The 21,812-nt window shown below is 54.7% G+C and overlaps 2 protein-coding genes across 6 annotated transcripts; both read right to left on the reverse strand.

The window, feature by feature from the left end:
- Positions 1 to 885: 885 nt before the first annotated feature.
- Positions 886 to 10,515, reverse strand: LOC104482752 (mitochondrial fission factor homolog B). Of its 3 annotated transcripts, none has more exons than XM_086756220.1 (7): positions 10,418 to 10,515; positions 7,056 to 7,283; positions 6,316 to 6,482; positions 5,433 to 5,521; positions 4,283 to 4,444; positions 1,557 to 1,635; positions 886 to 1,126 (listed from the first exon to the last, which is right to left on the reverse strand). In XM_086756220.1, exons 2-7 carry the CDS (start codon positions 7,249 to 7,251, stop codon positions 995 to 997), a joined length of 825 nt encoding a protein of 274 aa, XP_086612346.1. In that variant the 5' UTR covers positions 7,252 to 7,283; positions 10,418 to 10,515; the 3' UTR covers positions 886 to 994. The 3 variants fall into 3 exon arrangements, with proteins under 3 accessions (XP_086612346.1, XP_086612345.1, XP_086612347.1); XM_086756219.1 differs by having other exon boundaries at positions 7,056 to 7,352; positions 10,418 to 10,509; XM_086756221.1 differs by lacking the exon at positions 10,418 to 10,515 and adding an exon at positions 9,580 to 9,639.
- Positions 10,516 to 11,956: 1,441 nt separating this feature from the next.
- PRRG3 (proline rich and Gla domain 3) lies at positions 11,957 to 21,773 on the reverse strand. Of its 3 annotated transcripts, XR_015259680.1 has the most exons (5): positions 21,702 to 21,773; positions 18,429 to 18,470; positions 17,580 to 17,749; positions 16,772 to 16,856; positions 16,184 to 16,648 (listed from the first exon to the last, which is right to left on the reverse strand). XR_015259680.1 is itself a non-coding variant. In XM_086756222.1 (4 exons), exons 2-4 carry the CDS (start codon positions 18,433 to 18,435, stop codon positions 13,174 to 13,176), a joined length of 705 nt encoding a protein of 234 aa, XP_086612348.1. In that variant the 5' UTR covers positions 18,436 to 18,470; positions 21,702 to 21,736; the 3' UTR covers positions 11,957 to 13,173. The 3 variants fall into 3 exon arrangements, 1 of the variants encoding a protein (XP_086612348.1); XM_086756222.1 differs by lacking the exons at positions 16,184 to 16,648; positions 16,772 to 16,856; positions 17,580 to 17,749 and adding exons at positions 11,957 to 13,710; positions 14,243 to 14,403 and having other exon boundaries at positions 21,702 to 21,736; XR_015259679.1 differs by lacking the exon at positions 16,772 to 16,856.
- Between the last annotated feature and the right edge of the window lie 39 nt (positions 21,774 to 21,812).

Consider the following 21,812-nt stretch of genomic DNA (forward strand, 5'->3'; position numbering starts at 1 on the left):
TCTTATAATCCAGAGAGTCACCACGGGGAGATTTCCCATTTAAATCTCCCTGGGAAAGAGCCAAGGTCCTGGATAAGCCCAGCCCTCAGCAATGCTCTTGCAGTCACTTTGGATCTGAAGATTTGCAAACCCTGCTGAACTGCCTGCAGCAGGATGGGAACCGAGGAGGCGCTGGCACAGCAGCGGCTGCAGGGATGGGAGCTCTGGCTCCTCCAGCTCCACACCTCCTAGAGCAGTGGCTACCACACAGGAGAACTAGCACTACTACCTCCACCAAAGGGCAGTTGTGCAAGGAAAAAAAGAAAACTCACCAGCAGTTTAAATACACTCAACCACTCCACACAAGCTGTTGGGGCGGAAGATGCCACAGCAGCTGGCTGAGGACTTTTATAGGGTCAGACCCGAGTTACCCAAGCTGGGACATGGTCAGGGGACTGGGCTCACCACAGTCTAAGACTGTAACAGGACTCCATGTCTACAAACACCCAATGCCTTGGTTTTGCATCCCATCTGGCAGACAGCCCAAGGGCCAGAGTGTCTCCCATTGCTGTGCACAAGACAGACACCTCCTCTATCAGCCACCAGTTTGAGACCTGGGCTCTTCACAGCAGCTTGCCACACAAGCACTGACCCCATCAAACATACCAGGTGGCTGAGCATTTGCAACCACATCCCAGCCCTGAGACTATGCCTGTTGGGCCATACTTCTTGTACCTTACCTCACCCTGACACCCATCTCCAGCTGCTGTGGCACAAGGTCCAGCTTCATCGCTTCCCTTGCCCACCTCCGATGCTAGAGCATGGAAGTGGGATGGCACCTTCATTGTAATCAGAGACTAAAGGACACAGATCCTCAAGGGCCTGTGGTGCAAAAAGCAGGTCAAGTTAAGAAGAAACACGTAGTTTTACTGTTTGCAAGTACGCAAGCAGGGATTCTCTCCCTGCCCTCACTCAAACTGCCAGGATTGGGCAGGAGAGGTCAGGGCACAGGAAATCATCTCCTCAGCCAGAGCCATGTGTTGATGAAGCAGGCGGAGATTAGTACGGAGTAGACCAGGGTCTCCTTCTGCTGCCAGGCATTGCACTGCTCCTCCAGCACCCGGAGCCTGCCTGAGATCCTCGCCAACTGCAAGGGAAATAGTGAGGCTGCAGTCAGCCCTGCAGCAAAGTGCAGGACACTGGCTACACCCCAGAGGCGTGGGACAGCAAGGGACAGAGGAATGAATGGGAGCTGCCATCTCCTTCACGTCCTCATTTTCTAGAGCAGGAGCTATCTTCATGTGGCAGAATTAGTAGCAGTATCTCAGCTCCTGCACCCGCTACCACCAGCAGATGGAGGGGCCTGGCTGTCCTGTAGCCCTACAGCCGCTCAGGGTAGCAGCCTGATGGGTCAACACCCAGGTAAGTCCTCCCCTGCTTCTCCATTAGCAGCATCAGCTGGGACCAGCCTGGCAATGCCAGCCCATCAGGACTGAGCAACAAACCCCTGGAGCCTCCTCACCCACCCTCCTACAGCTTTCCCAGGGAACATCTGCAGCCCTTCAGCCCCATCTCACCTGCTTTCTCATCGCTGCCATCTCAGCCACCTCAGCCTCCTCCAGGGCACTCTCTGGGGCTGGGCCAGCCTCCTGGGAGCTGGGGAAGAAAAACAGAAATGCAGACGGACAAACACTGTTCAAGAGGTGCAAATGCCCTCCTGCACATGCAAGCACTGCCACGGGGAGCCGAGCCATGCAGGTAGCGTGTCCATACCCAGGATGTGCTGTCTGGATGCAGCATTAGGAGAGAGGAAACAGCATCTGCACAGCATCTACTAATCTCTTCTTAAGAAAACTACATTATGCATATTTATACCCCTCCACCATGCACCCACAGTGATCACAGCAAAACATACAGCATATGCCATGACAGACAACAAGGAAAATACATGCTTTTATTTTTTTAGAGGTCAAACAGAGAGAAAACATGATATTTACCGAGTATCCATTCTCTATAGTCAGAGGAATTCATTGAGGGTTGTATAAATCATCTTTACAGCCAGTCAAGTAAATACGTATCACAGGGCCAATGCTGAAATGGAGGGATTATCTCATTTACATCGGCAGGTGAGGATCGCACTGGTGGGAAGCAGCCATCAGCTAGCAGAAAAGGGTCTTTTGTTTGCTGAGACAAGGATTTGTTCCTCTCCAGTATCTCCAGATACTAAAAGCTCACTTTCCTCATCCACCTCTCACAAAAAAAAAAGTACCACTTTTTGCTCTTATAGCAAATTTTACCTGCAACTTGAAACACAAACAAGCAACCCAAGCACGCACCACTTTCTTCCATCCCTGGAAACAAAGGGGTCACCACTGGGATTCACTGCTGTGCTGGCAGACAGCACGGACCACGGATCTCCAGGGTGTCCCCTGGAGACACAGCCTTGCTGCAGGGCCCATAGCAGCAAGCCACAAAATAAAGTAGATCCACAGGGAGAAAAATCAAAATTGCCATGTTTGGCCTGTTGTTCCTATCATCTTAGGCTAGCCCTGCATCGGTTCCTCTATAATCAAAACTCCCCTAAGCACACCAGTTATTCACACAGGCACTCACTGTGGGTTAATGAGCGTGTAACACTGCTCCTTGGGAGATCTCAGGGAAGGGAGGGTATTTATTCCTGTTTGCAATATGATGTTGATCTCGCTGAAGACAAGCCAGAACAGCATGTGGAAGTTCAGTGAATCTCTGTCTGAAAATGTATTTGTGAGACAATACCTCCATGTAATGCAGCTGTGGTGTAAAACGAAAGTCACAACAGAAAGAAAATCCAGTTTCCCCCAGCACAGAGCCATTAGAAGGGGACACGTCCTGCAGCTTTTGACTGAAAAATCCCAGCTGATACAGGTAAACACTCTTTCTTGAAGGCTATGAGTTCCGATGACTCATAGCCTTCAAGGGGTCACTTTCAAGCAAATATTCCAGTCTCTGTCCAAGACCAGACTTTTATTAAAATTTCAGGACAAACAAGTCAGCTCAGTCTTTTTCTGTTGTTGTTGCATAGGAGTACAAAGTTATCTTATCTAAGAGATACCATATGCATCTGAAGTGATGCAAAGTACCAAGAAGTGGTGTTTCAAGGCAGCTGGCTTCAAAGGGAGACCGAGACTTAGGGAGAGGCCTGAGACTCACCCCACTGCATTACAGCAGCTCCTCAAGCTACCACCTCTCATGGTACCATGGCCTAAACCTCCTCTACTGCTGATGGGAGGTTTTATGTAGCTGATCCAAAGGTCTTATGTAGCCACTAACCAGATCTGTTGGCATGCCCAGACTTCATTTAAAAAAAAAAACCTACATTTGAAGACAGTCAGCCTAATGTGGCTAAAAGCAGAGACATCACTCTGCATCATCCCCAGACAGAAGCCAGCTGTGCTGCCTGCCCCGCAGTGCCAGCTGGGGAGGGAAGGCAGGATGTGCCACTGATGGCACCGGTAATGGATGCTCAGTCTCCTCCCTTTCTGCCTGAAGGCTTTGCTCAAGGAGAATTAGAAGTATTTAGACATTCCTCCGGGTGCTCAGCAGCCTTAGAGCAGTGGGGGCACCTTAAGGCTGCAAGGATGTCTTTGAATATGTTAAATCTACTGCACTTGCACACACAGGAGTATGCTGGAGATAGCTGCTCCAACACATCTGAAGAGATTGAGGTCATTGCATACCTCGTCCAGGGAGCACACAGGCACACTGCACCCTGGCCAGAGGCATCAGCTATGGGACGAGTAACTCAGTGCAGCCAGTTCATGGAAAAGGTTAATTAAGAGTGACTAAGATACAGCCAAGGCTGCTGGGAGCCTGCAGGAGAGGGTGTCTCAGGGACAGGACCTGAGTCAGGCCATCTGTCCTGCATTTGGATTCCCTTCACACATTTCTCTCCACCAAGCTGTCAAGGCACACAGAAAAAATTAGCACTTGCTTAGCGGTGAAAAGCAGCTGAAATCCCAGCAAAGTCACGGGCGGCGTTCAATCACTCAGGGTGCCTGGGGGACCGGTGTTAAGCTAAGCAGAAGACACAAGCTGGGCTGGATTAGCAGGGTGCACCCAGGGTGGCTGCACCTGGCGCTCCTGGGCCAGGCACCCGGAGCTGGCAGACAGGACAGGCAAGGAGAAGAGTCTGGGGCAGCCATGCAGGACCACCCTGCTCCTGTGCCTAGTAGTCTGCGGCTTTACAGAGCTCATGCCTGGCTCATCAAAGGCAAAGGCAAGTACTTGCAGAGTGATGACGCGTCGCTTAAGATGAGCCAGTCACCTGGATGGCACTGGGTCTTGTAGAGAGTCCTGGACACGGTGGAAGAGCACCTGGCCCAGGTGGTACAAGGTCTGGAAGATGTTCTGCACAGAGTAGATCCTGCCTGCCTCCGTGAGAAGGGGGAGCGGGGCACTGCGCACGGGCAGGGGGCACACATCCAGCCTGGAATGCACACAGAATCACACCTGTTATCCCTTGGCCTTGTACAGCATGGGCACAGCCTGGCATTCAGCAGTCCCCTTCATTCCTCCAGCAGCTTCAAGCATCTCTGGGCAATGACATTGGCACCCAGACCCCCATGTCCCCCCAGGTGGGAGAATCTCCTCCAGCAGCCCCCCGGCTCAGAGGCAGTCACCCGATTCCTCTGAAGCCAACCATGGCTGTGTGATAACCAGGCCTTCACCAGCTGCTCTCACAGGGGTTGCAGAAGGTAGCTCTCCTGACACCTAGGACAACTCTGGACTTCCAGAGAGAAAAGTGGCTCTGCTCTAGAATTAATTTAGAGACTATTTCTCCACTGGAGAGACTCCAGAACCCAAGGCCATGAGCAAAGGATTCCTATCACAATGCTACTGCTCACAAGCTACGCTCAAAAAGCTGAAAAGCAAGTGTGTTCTTAGCCCACCCTATCTGCAAGGCACCGCAAGTGTCAACAACCCTTGTAGAAACCAAGTTAAGCCCTGGTGCCTTGTTTGCCAGTGGTCTCCTGCCCATAGCCCCCAGCACTCTGCCATGCTGGTGCTGGAGCAGGAGAGCACATTGCAAAGCACCAAGAGGAAGATGGGCAGAACCAGAGAGACCAGGACAAGCCAGAGCAGGCAGCGAGGTCCTCTTGCCCCAGTGGCCAGGCAAGGACTGACGCCGCTCCCAGCCTGCTGCAAGAGGGGATCTGCTCTCCCACATGCATCTCAGCAGAGAGCTCATCACCCTGGGGACTGATGCAGCTGCCTTCAACACTGCCTGGCACAAACCTCTCTGACACCAGAAGCCATGTTCCTCTCGTGCAAGAGTAGGACTTGCCAGGCACTGCCTAGCTCCAACCTGGATACCCCCCACCTTGGGCTACCAGCACCAGAGAGCATCAAAGCAGCACAGACAACAGGAGACACTGGTCTCCGCCCACCCCAGACAGTTCTGGGTTCGTGCTCACCGCTCATGGTGCTTGCCCAGGCTATGTAAGGCCAGCTGGGCACAGTCACTTGGAGTCTTCTCCCGCCGTGACCTGCTGCTGTGATGGCCCTGTTGGCATCAAACACAACCGCATTAGCGCAGAGACCCTGCACAGAGCGAGCCCAGCCCGGGGCCCTGCGTGCCCTGCAATGCCAGGAGCCCGTCAGCACGGGGAAAGCACTCAGTGGTGGGAGTGTTAGGCGAGCCCCAAACCTGGTCAGCTGACACTGGAACGGTGGCAAGACATGCTCAGAGAAGGGCGAGGATCAGGAGCAAGGAGCCCACTGATCTAATCTCTATTCAGATCAAAAATCCTGAACCTAACACATCCAGGAATGGCTCTTGAATCTCAGGGAGGTGAGAGCACTTGAGAAGGCAGAGCAGCAGCTCCAGCAGCCAAACCAAGCCTTTGCCTGCCCATGTCAGAGTCTTCTCTTTTAGTTTCACACAAGGCTAAAATCTGCTTTCAGCTCTGACACCAGAACCCTTTACACAGGAATGATGAAATTGCTCCATCTCATACTTCATCCAAGAGAAACAGTGGTTGAAAAGGGACTTCAAAAGTGGCAGAAGGAGGCTGGGAGGGGACTCCACCTACCTCAGCCTCCTGCTCACAACACATAGTAGGAGATCTGGGTGAATCGGCATGTCCCAGCATGCAGGTGTGTACTGGTTATGGGACAGAAAGAGAATCTACCACCCCTACACCCTCACTTCTAGGACTCCTAGGACATCCTAGGAGGAGGTAGCACTTTGGAAGATGAATTCTGGTTTGGGCTGATAACAAACCTCTGGAGAAACCCAGTGCTGGCATTGCTCCCCCTTACCACCACAGGCCACCCCATCTGCTTTCAATATAGTACCGATCGTTTGCGTTTCTGGGAGCTTGATCTGCTGGCTACATGCTGAAAAGGGAGCTCCCCGAGGCAAGCGGGCTGCGAAGAGAAGTCTGGGGACTTGTGCACCATGACAGAGGGGACTTTCCTTTGCTGTTTCAGCAGGACAGGCCTCAAACTGGCATCTGATATTTCTATAGACAGGAGAGAAGGAAGAATTAAACCAACTTGAATGCCCTCAGGACAGGAGAGAAGATAGATGCACCCAGGTAGGAGAGCCAACCCTGTGTCTAGTGTTACCAGATGTACATCAAAAACCCATGTCCTGCAGGTGTGACAGCAGGACAGCCCAGAGAGGCATGGACTGGAAAGCAATCAGACAAACTGCTCCAGGAAAGTGAAGTTTAGGAGCTGTTTTTCAAAGAGACAGGGCCATATGCCTCTGCATCCCAAAGCAGGGAGCCTACCAAAGGCCAAGAGGGAACAGAAAGAGATGTGGAGGGAGATGCCTCCACATTTTGCTCCTCATCTTTTGGACTTAAGACACCTCCTGCCTTCTGTTGGTCATCTTTGCCCACCTCTCCCCACGCATCTCTCCACCATCCTGTCCTTACCTTCCAAAAGAAAGCTGACTGCAGTATCTGCCCCTGTGCTCTCCCCTTGCAAAGCAAACCACTGGGGACTTTATAAAGGGATCCTACTCTCTAGGATGTTGTAGAGCCCCCCACCAACCTTCAGTCACCCCAAAAGACAACCCTGGACATTACCTGCAAGAGAAATCCTATCAGGGATGTGCATCCGGAAGGAGGGAGGGACATCCTCTGTCACTGGCTCCTTGTCCACAGGACTGAGGCTATCTGCTACCTTCAGCCTGTTGGGAACCTGCATCCTTTGACTGACGGCTTCTGTGAAGAGCAGGTCACAGTGGACTCGGTTCAAGTCCAGTCCCCAAAATGGCCACATCTTTTTTGATTTCCTCAGATTGCTTGAGCACCCTGGGGTTTCACAGAAACGAAAAGAAACTGGAGTGGAAGTGGTAGCAAGCAGCTCTTCCAAACTGGCACCTGCACAGGGACAACACACGTGCTGTAAGACAACTAAAACGTAAGCAGAAGCAACCCAAAAACCAGACACTGTCAGAGCTGTCCTGGAGAACGGGGTGTCTGACGAGGCACAGCAGGTGGGGGCAAGGGCACTGGGCCACTGCAGGTGGGAAACTCCTCCCTGGCAGGGTGAGAAAGGAGAAAACTCCTAGGTGTCCTGGGAGCAAAGCATGAGTTTAGCACCTATTGCCTCAATTGATAGCAAGGGAAGGGCAATAGTTCAGCACATCTGCAGGAGAAAAGCAGTTCAGTATACACTAAAAACTAGTGAAAAAATAATATGTTCCATCCAGAAGTAAAGTTTTTTGGAGGGCTGGGAGCACATTTTTGTGTTCATACACCTTCAAGGAAAAGTGAGGTTTTCTAAAAACAAAATACATGTTTTGGTGATAAGATTCCAGGTTATCACAGGGAAAAAAAATGAAAACTAAATTATTTCGCTGCACACACTTTTGCTGCAGTATCCCCCAGAGCCATACCCAATCTGGCACCCATCTGACTGAGGGACCCACACCAAGCAGAACAGGATGGACTTTGCCCCGAGTAGATGCTGAACTGTGCTCCCAGAGGAGAAGGAAAAACACATCAGCTCCTCCAGGCCAGCGCCAGCTCGGCTCTCTCCCAGGAGAGGACTGGCACTGTGGAGAGACACAGTCCCCAGGTCTGACTGCTCCTGGGGACGGCCAACAGCAGGAGCAGTTGGGCTCCTGTGTGGGACACGGACACTACCCGGGGCTTTGGAGCTGCTCAGCACACACAACTGCCCTGTGCCTCAGTTTCCCCTTTGCTGAGGCCCAGGGCTTTGAGAAGTGCTCTGGGGCCACAGTGTCCCAACACTTCCCCTGAGCAATGCAAGCAGAGGGCAATCAACGTATGTTTTTTGGGAAAAGAGCTCCAAAAATCACTTTCCTGGCTCCCAGCATATGCATTCTTTATTCCTTTTCAAAAAGCTACAGCTGAGGAGAAAACCCCAACTGGTGAGGGTTGCCGTGGGTGGCAGACCCCAGCCAGATCTCAGCACTGCCCCAGTGTCCCAGACATGCCACATGCACGCACAGCCCCCCTGCACCCTCCTTGCTGCTGGCCTTTGAGGTCCCCATGCCCAAAAAGGTCCCCCTGTGCTTCCAGGTCAAAATCTCCACCATAAGAAAGGCCGCCTGCTCCAGCACAGCCTGAATAGCCAGAGGAAGGAGAGGTTTTCCTCTTCAAAGCTCAAGAAGGGGAAGCGGGAGGAGGCAGGCGAGCAGGAGCATGCAGGGGCCCTGCCTTTTTTGATCATGTCCAGGGACTATATTTAGCAGCTGGGTCACTGATGCTGCGTTTCCAGCCCACCATGCTGCTCCCAGCAGCCAGGGCTGCCCACCACCACCCTCGCTGCTGCTTCTTAAGGCACTGGGGACCCTCTCGCCTGCCCCAGCCCCTGCGATATCTACCACCCAGGTGAGAGGAGCCAGGGGGGAATCCCTGGGGAGCAGCATTGCCTCCTAAAGCCTGAAGGATCAGGGGAGACACAGTCCTCGAGCCACCGATCCGAGGCAGCCAGGCCCTGTAACTCCAGGTACATGAGGGTGTCAGAACCGGCTCCACATCTCCATAATCAGCACTTCCAGTGATCACCTGCCTTGCACTGCTCTCTCCTCCTCTGTCATTAAAAACTTTTTAATTAAAGACACAGAAATTTGCCCAGCATCAGCTGCGGCAATTTCCAGCTTCCAACTGCGCAGAGATGAGATCCCTACCTCTGCAATAAGGTCTGCCTCAGAGGAGCTGCTGGAGACGCAATGTTTGGGGGCATGGCAGTCCCCGCCTGCCCCACACCTTCTCCACCACCCTGCACAGACCCAACACTGGCATGGGTGACACCAACCTACCGGTGTCACAACACACACGCACCCCGCTTCTCCCCAGCACCTCAAAGAAAGTGGAGTTTTGCAGGAACTTCCCACTTGAGAGCAGGGCACTAAGTCCTGGGATGGTCCCAAAGCGATCAGTCCCTGAGGAGAAACCTGTGCCAGACACCCAGCCCCACGCTCCACAGCCATGGAGACCAGCAGGTTTCTCCTTCACATTCTTGGTGCGTTAGAGGAGCAAACACCCTGTGTTGCTTTCTCAGCCCACTCTCTGGGAAACCAGTATATATTAATAACAATAAATCTGGAGGGGGCAGATTGGTTCATTTTCTAATCACCTATGAAACTGCTGCAGCTCCCAAAGAGCAGAGTGACGGGAGGGGAGTGAGAAGCAGGCTTTGAGAGACTAAGCTATTAAGAAAAAAAAAAATCAACTGTCAAAACCCATAAGAATAAAATGCTTAAGTGGCTGGATTTCCGCCCTTAACTTTCTTTAGGGCTTTTTCTAGCCATTGCCTTGCCGGCAGAAGACGATTGCTTCTCAGCTCTGCTTTGGCACTTCTTGCATTTCCAGCGACAGGGAATTTCCAGCTCACTGAGCCTGTGAGTAGATTTAAGTTCTTCAAGCCGGGAAAACCTGCCGTGGGGAGGGAAACCCCCAACCTCCGTCTCTCTCTCCCCAGTCCAGGATGCTCCAAACACGGCAGGCAGAGGGACCAGCCGGGTCCAGCCTCTCAAGATGGGGTGCGGGGGGGGGGGTCAGCCCCTCTGCCAGAGGCGCTGGCCTCGCTCACAGCTCTGCCCTTCGGCCTGGGGCTGTCCCTTGTCACGGCAGCGAGGGGAGTGGGTGCTGTCACCCGGTTCAGGCCCGCAGAGCCGGGGAGTCCCCTCCGCCCCCACCCCCGGGCTCAGGGATGCGCCGAGGAGCGAGGGGCGCCGGGGATCGGGCCCTGACCACCGCGAAGGGTGGTGCTGAGCCCACGGGACACGCATGAGAGGCGAACGGGCGCAGGGTGGGCGCGGCTCCAGGCCCCGCTGGGCTCCCGTGCCCTCCCCAGGGAGCCGCCCCAGCCCTCAGGGACCCCCTTGCTGCCTGCGTAGCCCCGTCCCGCCCCCAGCTCCGGCTCCCATCGGCTTGGAAAACGGGGGAAGTATGCGTGGGGGGCGGGAACTTACTTTTCTGTGAGTCCGAGGCAGCCGCCAGCCCCGTAAACAGCTTCTCCCGCTGCCAGCCGGAGCGGGGCGGGGCGGGGCGGGGCGGAGCCGGGCCGCCCCCTCCCCTCCCCCTCCCCTCCCCCTCGCCCTCCCCTCCCCTCCCCTTGCCCTCCCCCTCCCCTCGCCCTCCCCTCCCCCTCCTCTCGCCCTCCCCTCCCCTCCCCTCCCCTTGCCCTCCCTTCCCCTCCCCTCCCCTTGCCCTCCCTTCCCCTCCCCTCCCTTTGCCCTTGCCCTCCCCTCCCCTCGCCCTCCCCTCCCCCGTTAAAGCCGCAGGCGGGGCCGCGGAGGAGCCGCGGTTGCTGAGGGCGGACTCAAGCGGTCTCCTCCTGGCGCCCTGGGGCCGCTGCCCGCGGCAGTCCCGGCCGCTGCGGGAGCGCAGACGGCGACCATCCATGCACTGAGCTGTGTCAGGGCTCATCTCCCCTGTCTCAGCGATAAAACGATCTGTTCGGGATGAACGACAGTTTTAAACACTTCTGAATGGGGACAGAGTCCAAGACCTGACCGTAAAATCTGGTTTTGAAAGGGCTTAAAATAAATCCCATGCTGCCCTAGTCTTGCCATTTAAAGGGGATTATCTAAGAGGTTTAGGAGCACACAGAGGGACAGCAAGACAACTTGTGCACCTAAATCCCCTTAAAGACCTTAGGAAATCCCTCCGCAGTTCACCTACTGACTGGTCGGGGCTCACCGGACACCCTCCAGCTCTCACCACGCCTTGCACCGTGTGCCCAGAGAAGTCAAAGGCTCCTGTCTGATATGTGGGGTTCATTCCCAGCACCCCAGCAGCACACACCCCATGTCCAGAGAGGGCCCCCTCCTCACTGGGGACTGTGCTGCAGCCGTGTCTGAGGAGGGGTATTGGTGCCATTGTCCCACAGCTGCCTCCATTGCCCCGCAGAGCTGAAACCCAGGCACCCCAGTGAGATGGAAATTCTTCTGTGCCCAGAGAGGCACCCCTCCGTGGGAAAAAGCCATACTGTGCCACTCAGACAGTGAGGGTTTTTTAATAAATACTTCTTTTTGCACAGAAATATACCAGGTTTAACAGAATACAAACTGCAGGGATAATGACCGAGCATCAAAGACAGAGGATGCAGTGTCCTTCTGTCTCCCTCCCGTCTTTTCCAGGCTCTGACCCCGACGCTCACCGTCAGGTCTTCCCATAACCCTGATTTGCTAAGGCCGAAAGGCAGACAGATAAGGTGCCAGCAGCTGCAAACCCCATGCATCCTGCCCCAGGAATGGCCACGCTGGGAAAGCCTCAGCTCTGGGCTGAGGGCACCTGCTGTGAGAGCATCCCTGGGACCGAGCAGAGTGCAAGCAGCTGATGGATGTACAATGGTGCTGGTGGAGAGACTGGTGCTGGGGTGAACACCGAGGGGTGGCAGTGCTGGGAGTTTCTGGGCTACTCCTGGGGAGCTGGTGAGCACAACCCCCTTTTCAACCCATCAGACATGACTAGGAAAGGAGAGCCCCATTGCTTGGGCCCCAAAAGCACCTGGCTTTGCCCTGCCCTGGCATCACAACCACCCGATGGTCAAGCACAGCAGGGTTTGGCCCTGCTCCCAAACCACTGGCATTGCCGGGTCGTTGCATGATCAATCAGCTCTCACCTCTGCAGCCGCCTGTCAGCAGGCCAACCATGCCATGGCCATGGCCATCAAGCACTCTGCCCACCAGTGAGGCCTGGGGGAGAGTGGGGTCTCACATTCCCCTTTACCTGCTCTGGTAAGGTAAGGCCCAAAGAGAGGGGCCAGGCAGGACAGAGAGGTTTTCGGTAGGGAGAGGGTTGGTTTGACCAATCCGCATTCTCCCTGTGTTTCCCACCTCTGGGGCAGACACCAGATAGGCCACGCTCCAGGAAAGAGGAGCATCCCCACTGCTTAAAGCCATGGAACCACCTTTGGCTCGAGGTCAGAGATGACCCTATCAGCCAGCTCCGCCACAGCCAGACCTCCAGCTGCCCAGCACCCCACAGGGGAAAACAGAAAGCATCAGGAAAAGGACCTGCTACTCCGAAGTCACTTACCTCATATATGAGACCACCACAAGCCTTTCCCCCTCTCCAAAGGGATCTAGGAGATCAGAGAGCACACCCATGACTGCTCCTCCATGAGCTCTGGACAGCAAATATCGCTACAGGCATCGCAGGGTGGACCAGGCTCCCCACTCTCACCTGGCAGCAAATCCACACAAGGGAGGCACTTTCTCCCCAAACACAGAGCGTGGACACCGACTGTAAGGCTGGACAGAAATTCGCCGCACCCCTTTTGCATCCCCAACTCCTAATCAGAGCCCTGAGCAGCAAAATAGGGCCCAATTAGGACATGGGGTGAGGCTGAGCAGCACCCCAGGGAGGCAGCGAGGACGTTTAAATGGCAAATGTGGGAATGAGGAAGTGAGGAATCAAATGCATTATGGGGAGACCCCTGCGTTGAGCCAGGAACAAGCTGCCGCTCTGCTCTGGCTGCTACAGCACTTACGTGAGCGGGGAGTGAGGGGCAGGAGACAGCTGGCTGGCTCCAGAGCCATCCCTGCAGCCCAGCCTCACCCCACGTGGGGACAGCTATTTTTGGTTAGGAGGGTAAGGCTATTGTGTGATGGCACCAGCTTGTACAGGTGAGATGGAGTGCCGACTGGCACCCAAAGGGGATCCCGGGCATGGCGAAGGGAGGATGAGTGGGTGAGCATGAGTGTGTGAAGAGGCAGACCCGCTATTTCCCCACAACTGGGACAGTGGCCACAATCTCTTCATACTTGGGTGGCGGGTCGTTGTAGGAGATGCTGGTCTCTTCACCGCTGCTGCTCTCCGGGTGGCCCGTCACCTCCTCATAGGAAGGTGGAGGGGTGGCACTGGATAGTCTGGAGAGGACGGAGACCGAATGCTCTGGTGGGTAGAGGGTGCCATCTTGCTGGGGGGTGCCTCCAGCTCTGCCATCTCCAGCCACCCGGTTGCTCGCTTCTCGCTGATACTGGGTTTCCCCTTGGCTTTGCGACCTCTCCCGGTACACCATGACCCTGGGGAGGCTGCGTCCCGTTCGGCTGGCCAGGTAACGGTTCTGGGCATAGGAAGGGCGGTGGCGGGTGGCCTTTTGAAGTTGGCACCTCCAGATGATGAAGAGGGCTATGACTATCAGAAGAGCCACTCCCAAGAGGGGCATCACCACATACATAGCATCTGACCGCTCTGTGCTGTGCCCAGGGTCCTTGACAGAGTAGACAGAGTTGGTGTAGCCCTTCCAAAATTCCATCTACAGCAGGAACAGAGAAGCAATGGTCATGTGCTGCAGGTAGGACAAACACCCCCTGACCACCACCAGCAATAATCACTGCCCTCTCTAGGCCCACAAAAGAGGCAGTTTTTTGGCCATCCCTCACGACCCTCACCAGGGCTGCCAGCATCTGAGATGCTGTGAGAACCAACACAAAAGATCAAGGGAATATCCCTCTACAGCGGCCAACAGCCCCCACACCAAGCAGGGAGTTTGGCTAATGCCAGTCCCAGCCTGGAGAGTCGGGGACAACAGCACAAATTTCCCACGCGTGCCATGGGAGTGCCAGCTCGACCTGCAGCTGTGGACTGGGCGTTGTGGCAATGCCAAGGTGAGAGCATTGCCTGGGAAGGGTAAGTCATGCTGGAAAGTGAGGCTACAGCATGCTGCCTGCAGACAGAAGAGGACAAAGAGAACAGGAGAGGCTGTTCCCTCCAGGCTTTCCCTCTCTGCCCCCAGTCATTAAGGCGTAAGCCCTCACACATGCACTGGCAGGGCAGGACAAACCCACCGTCTTCTCCTTGTTCTTGAACACTTCCTTGACCTCCTCATAGCTGCAGACCTCCTCAATGCACTCCCGCTCGATGGTGCCCTGCCAGATCTCCTCCAGGAAGCTGTTAGCTCGAGGAAAGCGCTTCAGGACTGAGTGAGCATTCCTGGCCCCCAGGAACACTGCAACACAAAAGGCAGAGACATGCTGAGCAGGGACAACCCCACACTTGGCCTCTGCCCAGCCAGGCTTTCCCATCTAGCTTCCCAGAGGATTTTGGTGATACAGGCATCCCAAACACCAAAAGCCCAGAGCTACAATTCAGCTAGCACAGCAGAGCCCTCGTTGAGGGAGAGCACACCCAGAGGGGCACAGGGTTCTGGGCGTCTGCCTGGAGACACACGGCACCAGAAGCATCCTTCCAGCAGGGATGCTAGAGATACATTGGAAGCGGCAGCTGCAGACCACACAGGGCAGCTGAAGAAGAAACAGAAGGCTCCAAAAAGACTTGTTTTCAACCTCCTGCCCTTGATGAGATTTCACTTTGCTGCCTCTTTGCTATAGGGCAACAGAGATCCCATCAGGCAAGCAAGAACCCGCAGGGCTGGGGAGCAGAGCCAGACCTCTCTGGCCAGCACCAAGACAGACTCACAACACATAGTGCCTTGCACATCACTCCACAGTCCCTCTGTGCATCACCTCAGAGCCTCCCCTCCCCTCTCCAGCCCAGGAGGAGGGCAGACAGACCCTGCTGCCAGCTGCTGTGGGGTCATGCAACCTCAGGTGGCTTCAGTGACTCTGTCCAGGTCCCAGAGAAACCACCATCTTCTCCCAGGCCCAGGCCCAAGAAGGGCAAACATCCAAAAGACACAGGGACAGCAGAGGGTCAGGAGTCAGATACTGAAAGGTGCCTGAGCAACCTCTCCTCACATGGCATCGCACTCTCATCCCTACTGCATTTTGGTGCAAAGGCTTCACAAACCTCCCTCTGCTCCCAAAGCCTGGGAGTCTATGTTGCCCACATTAGGTCTTCCCACAGAGCATGCAGTCGGGAAGCCAGACTTAGCAGGAACAGCACCTTCCTGCCTGCAAGAAACACAGCCCTTTCAAAGCCTCTCCCCCCATATTCCACAGGAGGAAGACCTCCATGGGGTGCAGGGAGCAAGTACCTACCAGGACCTGCAGCAGCACAGGAGAGGCAAATGAGTTGTTGCCCAGAAAGCAGAAACTCCACACAAACCATAATACTTCCAGGATCCAAACATCTCATGCACGCATTTCATAAAAAAATGTTTCCATAACGCATCTCAACATGCTCAGCTATAGGCTGGCACCATCTCTTCCCACCAAGCCACAAAATCGTGCTGCTTCCCTCGAGGAAGATGAATGGATTCAGCTAGCTGATCCGCAGAAATCTATTTACCTCCTCTACCCTCAGGCTCAGACTTTTGTTGGATCAACCAGATGAACCCACTCAGATTGCAGCAACATCAGCAGGTGCAGGACAAGAAGGCAAGGGGACAGCTAGAGTCTCCCGTTAGAGCAGCTTGGCTGTAACGCAGAGATACTCCTTCAATAAGGAGCTTGGTAATCCTTCAATAAGGATATGTAACAGCGAAATGCTACCAACTTCTTTCATTAGGACCCTTGTACCAGAGAGACTGGCAGGTTTCCTTCTGCTTTACCTCCCCTATATCCTGCTCCTGAAACAATACAGCAAGGTATTTGTGAGAGTATTTGTAAATGCCAAGGCAGGGACGAGATCATGGTGTAAGCAACTACTACTGTGCTACACCATCCTGTGCTTGGAGGCACCGTGCTCTTTTTATGCTGTGTAGGTGCATTTTCCCTCCATGATTTATTAATGGCTTGCTTCAGTGAGAGAGTTTGCAGAGGGCTGAACCACTGAGGTGTGAATGAAGAGCAGCATGAATGATGTGAGTCAGAGACTTCCCCTCAGAATTGGCTTTATTATGCAAATTTTTATTTTATTTTTTTTTTTTACAAGGACAACGGAAAAAGCATTTTCAAGAGGCACGGAAGGCATCTCACAAGGAGGGTAGCGATCAGCTTGCCTTGGCTTTCGCAGTTAAGGAGGGCTATCCTGGCTGGAGAGGGAGCAGGTTGGCAGGCTGACCTTCTCTTGAGCCTTTCCAGAATGAGATGAAATTTTACAAAGACACCGTCCATTCTGCAAATGTCCCCATCTTTTGCTGGAGAAGTCTGACCTCACCTCCTTTGCCTTCCACCTTGATCAGGCTGTGGTATCAACTCTTCCCTCCTCAGCACTTGAGTCTGAGCCTCTTTCCAACTTTCTCAGCACACCTTGGAGCAACAAGCTTGCCCGCAGATCTCACTGTCAAGGTCTTCTGTCCCTGCAGATACCAGTCACTTCACCCATTCCCTGCTTTGCCATGCTGAACACCACTATGGTGGGAAATAAAAACAGACACACAGGCAGGCAGGTATCACAAGCAATGTCCCAACTGAAAGCATGCTGCGATGGAGGCGCGTGCCTCTCCCCACATCCAGTTTCCCTCAGGGACCTACCAATAGCTGAAGAGCAGAAACTAAGCCACTACTCCCTCCTCTCTTTTACACAGAAAGTGCAAAGAGCTCCCACGTGCCTGGGCACCTGAGCAGGAAAACCAATGGCCTTCAGAAAAACAAGAGTCTTGCCAACTCCCATCTCCAGAGAATCCCTGACTGACACGAAGAGCAGACAGCTGAGCAGGTACTGTCCCCACACCCAGGAGAGAGGAGACTTCTAAGGCCCAGCAGCCTCAGTACTGATCCCTTGTGCCTCCCCAAGTCTCCCCACACCAGCTGGAGAACCGATGCTCAGGAAAGACCAGAGCCTTAGGCAGGGGGAGCAGGAGCGAGGGCTGGGTTGGCTGCATCCCTGCTGGGTTTCCTGAGGTGCTGCTGGCCCCTGGTGGCAGCAGGCTCGGCTACACCACTGCCCCACAGTTCTGCTGCCCGGCTCGTGGGGACATTCCCGGGGGTACTCTGTAGAATGACATGCGGCTGTGTCTGCGGAGGGACATGCTGCTGGAGAGCGTGTGATGGTGAGCATGCTGACCACCACAACCCCCTCCTGCACGTCAGGGTCACCACAAAGGGGACTGCTCGGCAGCAGACACTGCCACCACAAGGGAGACCTCCCAAAGTCAGTAAATGCTGATGAGCCAGTACCTGAGCTCTGGGTGGGGGAAAAGGCAGCAGTGGAGGAAAGCAGGGACCCAGCCGGGTACCCTCCTCATTAACAGAAGGTTAAAATTGCCTTTTAAAAACACTGCTTGAAGATCTCTTCTCCCTCCCCCACCTAGCACAGCACAGATAACGAAAAAAAGCATACCTGTCATCCCTGGGGTCCTCCTCCTTCCCAGCGTGCCTCCACCTTCATAGCTGGCTCCGGCGACACCCCAGCAAATCCCAAGATCCCAGCCAGATCTGTACATCTCCCTGTTCACAATAGCCGTCCTCCTCAAGCTCCCATCACATCACTGCATGCAGCCCCCACGCAGGCTGCCCGGAAGAGCGAAGGAGGGAGGGTTGAGTTCAGCTTTTTACAGATCATATGCCATCCTCCACCCTGCACCCTCGCCAGTCTCAGCCCAGCTTTAGCCACTGGCCCCAAGCAGCCTCGTCTGCCTGGCACTCCTTCAGACACCAAGACACCGTGAGCTATCGGCAGGGCCAAGTTAGGCAGCTGCCCATCCACGGGGAACGCAGAGCCCCAGTGCTACCAGCCACACAGGCTACAAGGCAGTGTGGCCCCCAGGATGGGCAGCTCGTTGGATGCAAGTCATGGGCGATGAGTAGCACCGCTGTTAGGAGATGTCAGTGCAGACCAGCAACCCCTGCAGAGGAGCCAGTCAGTCCAAAGAGCCCCAGAGAGGCCTGCCTTGCACAGCGAGCATCATGCAAATAAAGAAATGCTGCATTGTAGAGGGAGCCCTAGAATGGCCAGCCCTTCAGCACCCCCTCTCAACTCCCACCTTCCACAGAGGAGAGAGAAGAACAAGTCAGGCTGGACCTCAGACCTCATCCAGGGATAACAGCCAATGGCATCTGCTCCCCACAGAGAATAACAGCCCCCCAAAAGCACAGGCACCCCTTCCTTGAGAGTTGGCTGCCAAACATCCCCCTTCTCTCCTCAAGCACCACCACCACCACCTCTCCGTCTTGACTGGGGAACACTTACTTGCCATGCTGCCTCACTTGGCTACGGAGTGCTTCTGCCTACCTGCAGGGAAAAAAATAGAAGAGTCATCGACAGCTTAAATTTCACCCCCTGAAGCCCAAGACCTCCATCGCCCAGGGTCAGATTCATGCAGAAAACAGGGTGCTGTCTGGTGGACCCACAACAGTTCCCAGGCAAGCAGTGCCTCTTCAGAGAGGCAAGGACTGACGCTGCCTCCCCACTCATCACACTGGCGAGGCTTAGGGCACCCTCAACTCTCAGATAGCCTGGGGGCATGTCTCTTCGGTACTTGTGCTGCACCAGCCCAGGGAGAGCCAGGACCCCGCCCAAGAAGCACAGAGGGCTGCAGACAAGCAAAGTAAGAAGGGAAGAACTGGATGAAGGAAGGTCCCCATATCTCATCAACAGACGAAATGACCTGCGTGTCAGAAGCTGCTGAGAGCAGCCTAGTGCTCTTCCCTTCCGGAAGAGATCGATGGATACAAGTAAAGCAGTAATCCTGTTTTAAATCAACTTCACAGCCATGACAGTTCTCACTTCTGCAACTCCTACCCACAATCTCCAATAAACAGGGCCATAGCATTTTCTCCATTGCCATAAAGCAGACTACACAGCAGGAAAGAAAAGACTATTATCTCCTAAAGGTTGTTGGGCAAAGCTAAGGGCAGCAGCAAGAGTGACAGAGCTACCTGCACAGCCAGGACAACAGCTCTGCAGCTGGAAAAGCACCTTTTGTGCTTCAAAAGCAAAACTAAACTAAACAAAACTCCACAAGAGTGAAACAAAGTTCTGCAGAAGCAGAGTACATCCCTTTCTGCTCGCAGGAGGAGTTTAACTCACTTGTTTTTCACACATTGTCTTCTCCCTGTTCTTGATGCCCCACCAATCAGACTATCCTGGGCTAACTCATCTCTCACCTTGGGTGACACCTTGCTGTGGCAAAGCCACAACTTTGTCAGGAGATAGAGGGGACAGGACTAACCAGCTCCTAGAGAGATTTATTGCAGATGAAGGAGCAAATACGGTTAGAAACAGCAGGAACTAAAACACACGCTGATCTTAGGTCCAGGACTTCAGATATGCGGAGTTATCCCAAAAGCACTTGAATCCACTCAGTGGAGCGAGGTCAGGGACAGCACAGGGCCATTCACGGGGTCAGCGGGGCTAGAAACACATTTCTCATTTCACCCAAAAGGCAGATGCACAGAAAGGCACACCACCACAGCAGGCACTACCACACCTCACCAACAGCCACCTTCGCAGTAAATCTAACACCTCGCCCTGCCAACATCAGGTTTCCTGTGGTTTCTGAGGTTCCTGCACCAAAAGTGGCAAGAGGTCAAACAAGTCTGGAGCTGTCTCCAGAGGCAGAAAACAGCTTCTTTCCAACAGTTTGTGAAACTCAGACTGCAAACCTCAGTCTGGAGTTTAAGCAGGAGCAAGGGGAAGCAGCAGAGCACCAGAATTACAGAGGGGTCTGCCGCCTCCTGCGCCCCATAGGCGGCACCAGGAGGCCTTTTCTCGAGAAACTGTGCACTCAATCTCGCTTCTCTGAGCCATTCTCAGGGATGTGAGAGCAGCTGAGAGGCCTCCGGATCCGTGCATTCCCCTCAGGCTGCGTCAGCTCTGAGCAGGGACTAACTGACCTGCTTTTGTTGTCATCAGTTTTTATGAAGAGATCCAAACCCACAGGATAAAAGAAGGCACAGCATGGAAAACTTGCCACAGCTTCCACATAAAACCTCTCTATCGCTTGTTGTTACAGGCATTCTCCCCCTTTGATAGACAGGAGAACAGAGACGCAGAAATAAGGATTTTCAAGAGCAGATTTGTCAGGACCCTCAACTCCATAACCCACATCATATATCACACAACACATTTAATGCATCAAGAAGATTTTATCTTTAACTTTTTTCCAAGTATCTGTGTCAATGCACCCAGTTTCAGAGCTCAGAGATGGTTTATTCCAGTGCAACAATAAGCCAGGTCTATGTAAGTCTACAAGCACGAGCGAAGCCTGTGAGAAGGGCAGACATCCCAGACACTTATTTTTATTTCCACACGCAAATTCCTAACCACCTCCCCCTGGTTCTGATAAGCAAGAAAAGCTGGACCGCCGCACGCACTGATGCCTAGACAAGCACCATCCCTCCTGCCTCGGCACGGCCACGCAAGCCAAGAGAATCCTGAAGCTGAAGGCTGACCTAGCAGACTCCCACCCAGTCCTGGTCCCCCCCGCTCCGGCTTCCCAACACACATTTGCCTCCTCTATAAATACCCCATCAATAGGAGGTTGCTAAGGCAACCATGAGGAGGCATGAGGGACGCAGCTGTGAGAGTGAGGATGCTGCAGTCACACATTTGTGTCTTGCCCGGGCTCCCCCCATCTCCACCCCCACTCCCGTCACTGATGCCAAAGGAGGAAATTGTGCTGGTAAAATATGGTGCGCATGGTGCCGGCTGCCCGCAGACCTTGAGCAGGAGTAGGGGGCACAATAGGAGGCAGCATCTCCTCATCAGGCTAGGGGGCACAGGCACGGGTCGGAGGATCCAAGGATGCCAGTGAGGTGCCACCGCACGCAGGGAGGTTGCCGGCTCTCCTGGCAGCACAGCTGCCAGCTGCTCGGCAAGATCCTAGCAGTATTTGGGTTTTTCCGTGCCAAGATTCAAAGTGAGAAGAGGCTGCACTGGTTGCGCTTGCCAGGGATTGCGGGGTCCCCTTGGGGCGCTGGGATGCCTCGCCCTCCCCAAACAGCCCTCGGATCCCATCGACCCCACACAGCTGGTCCTCGCGCTGCCCCTGGCCAGCCTCCACCCCGGCCCCTCCATCCCAGCACTGGCCCTGCCTTACCCAAACCCAACTCCAAATTATTTCCGTCGCCCTCAGCGTCTAGCGTCACCCCACAGCAGGGCTCCCGCGCAACTCACCTGCACCGTCAGCCCACGCGTGAACTTGCCCCACTGAGCAAGGCTTTCTAGTCCCAGACGAGCTCCACCAGTACATTCTGGGCCCCACCGTCACCTCCCGGCCCCACGTCACCCCCTGCCCCAACGGCCACATCCCCCTGGACACACCCCACCTCCGCAGCTGTTCTCTTCCCCGAAACCCCTCGCGAGCTCCACGACCCACAACCTCCACCTCCCTGGCCCCGGCCCCGGCCCCTTCCCTCCCGCCTCAGCCCTCCATCACCAGCGCCACACCTCCTGTGCCCCCGCCCCGCGGCCCCCCTCGCTCTACGAACCCCTCCATGGCCCCCGCCGCCCCGCCTGTACCTCATGGCGGCCCCATGCCTGGCGCCCCGCCGCAGCCGCTCCCTCCCGCCGACTGGGCGGGGTGGGGAAGCGGTCCCGCCCCGCCCCGGTCCCGCCCCTCGGCCAATGGAG

Source organism: Chlamydotis macqueenii, chromosome 11 (assembly GCF_036417535.1).
Source record: "Chlamydotis macqueenii isolate bChlMac1 chromosome 11, bChlMac1.mat, whole genome shotgun sequence".
NCBI lineage: Eukaryota > Metazoa > Chordata > Aves > Otidiformes > Otididae > Chlamydotis > Chlamydotis macqueenii.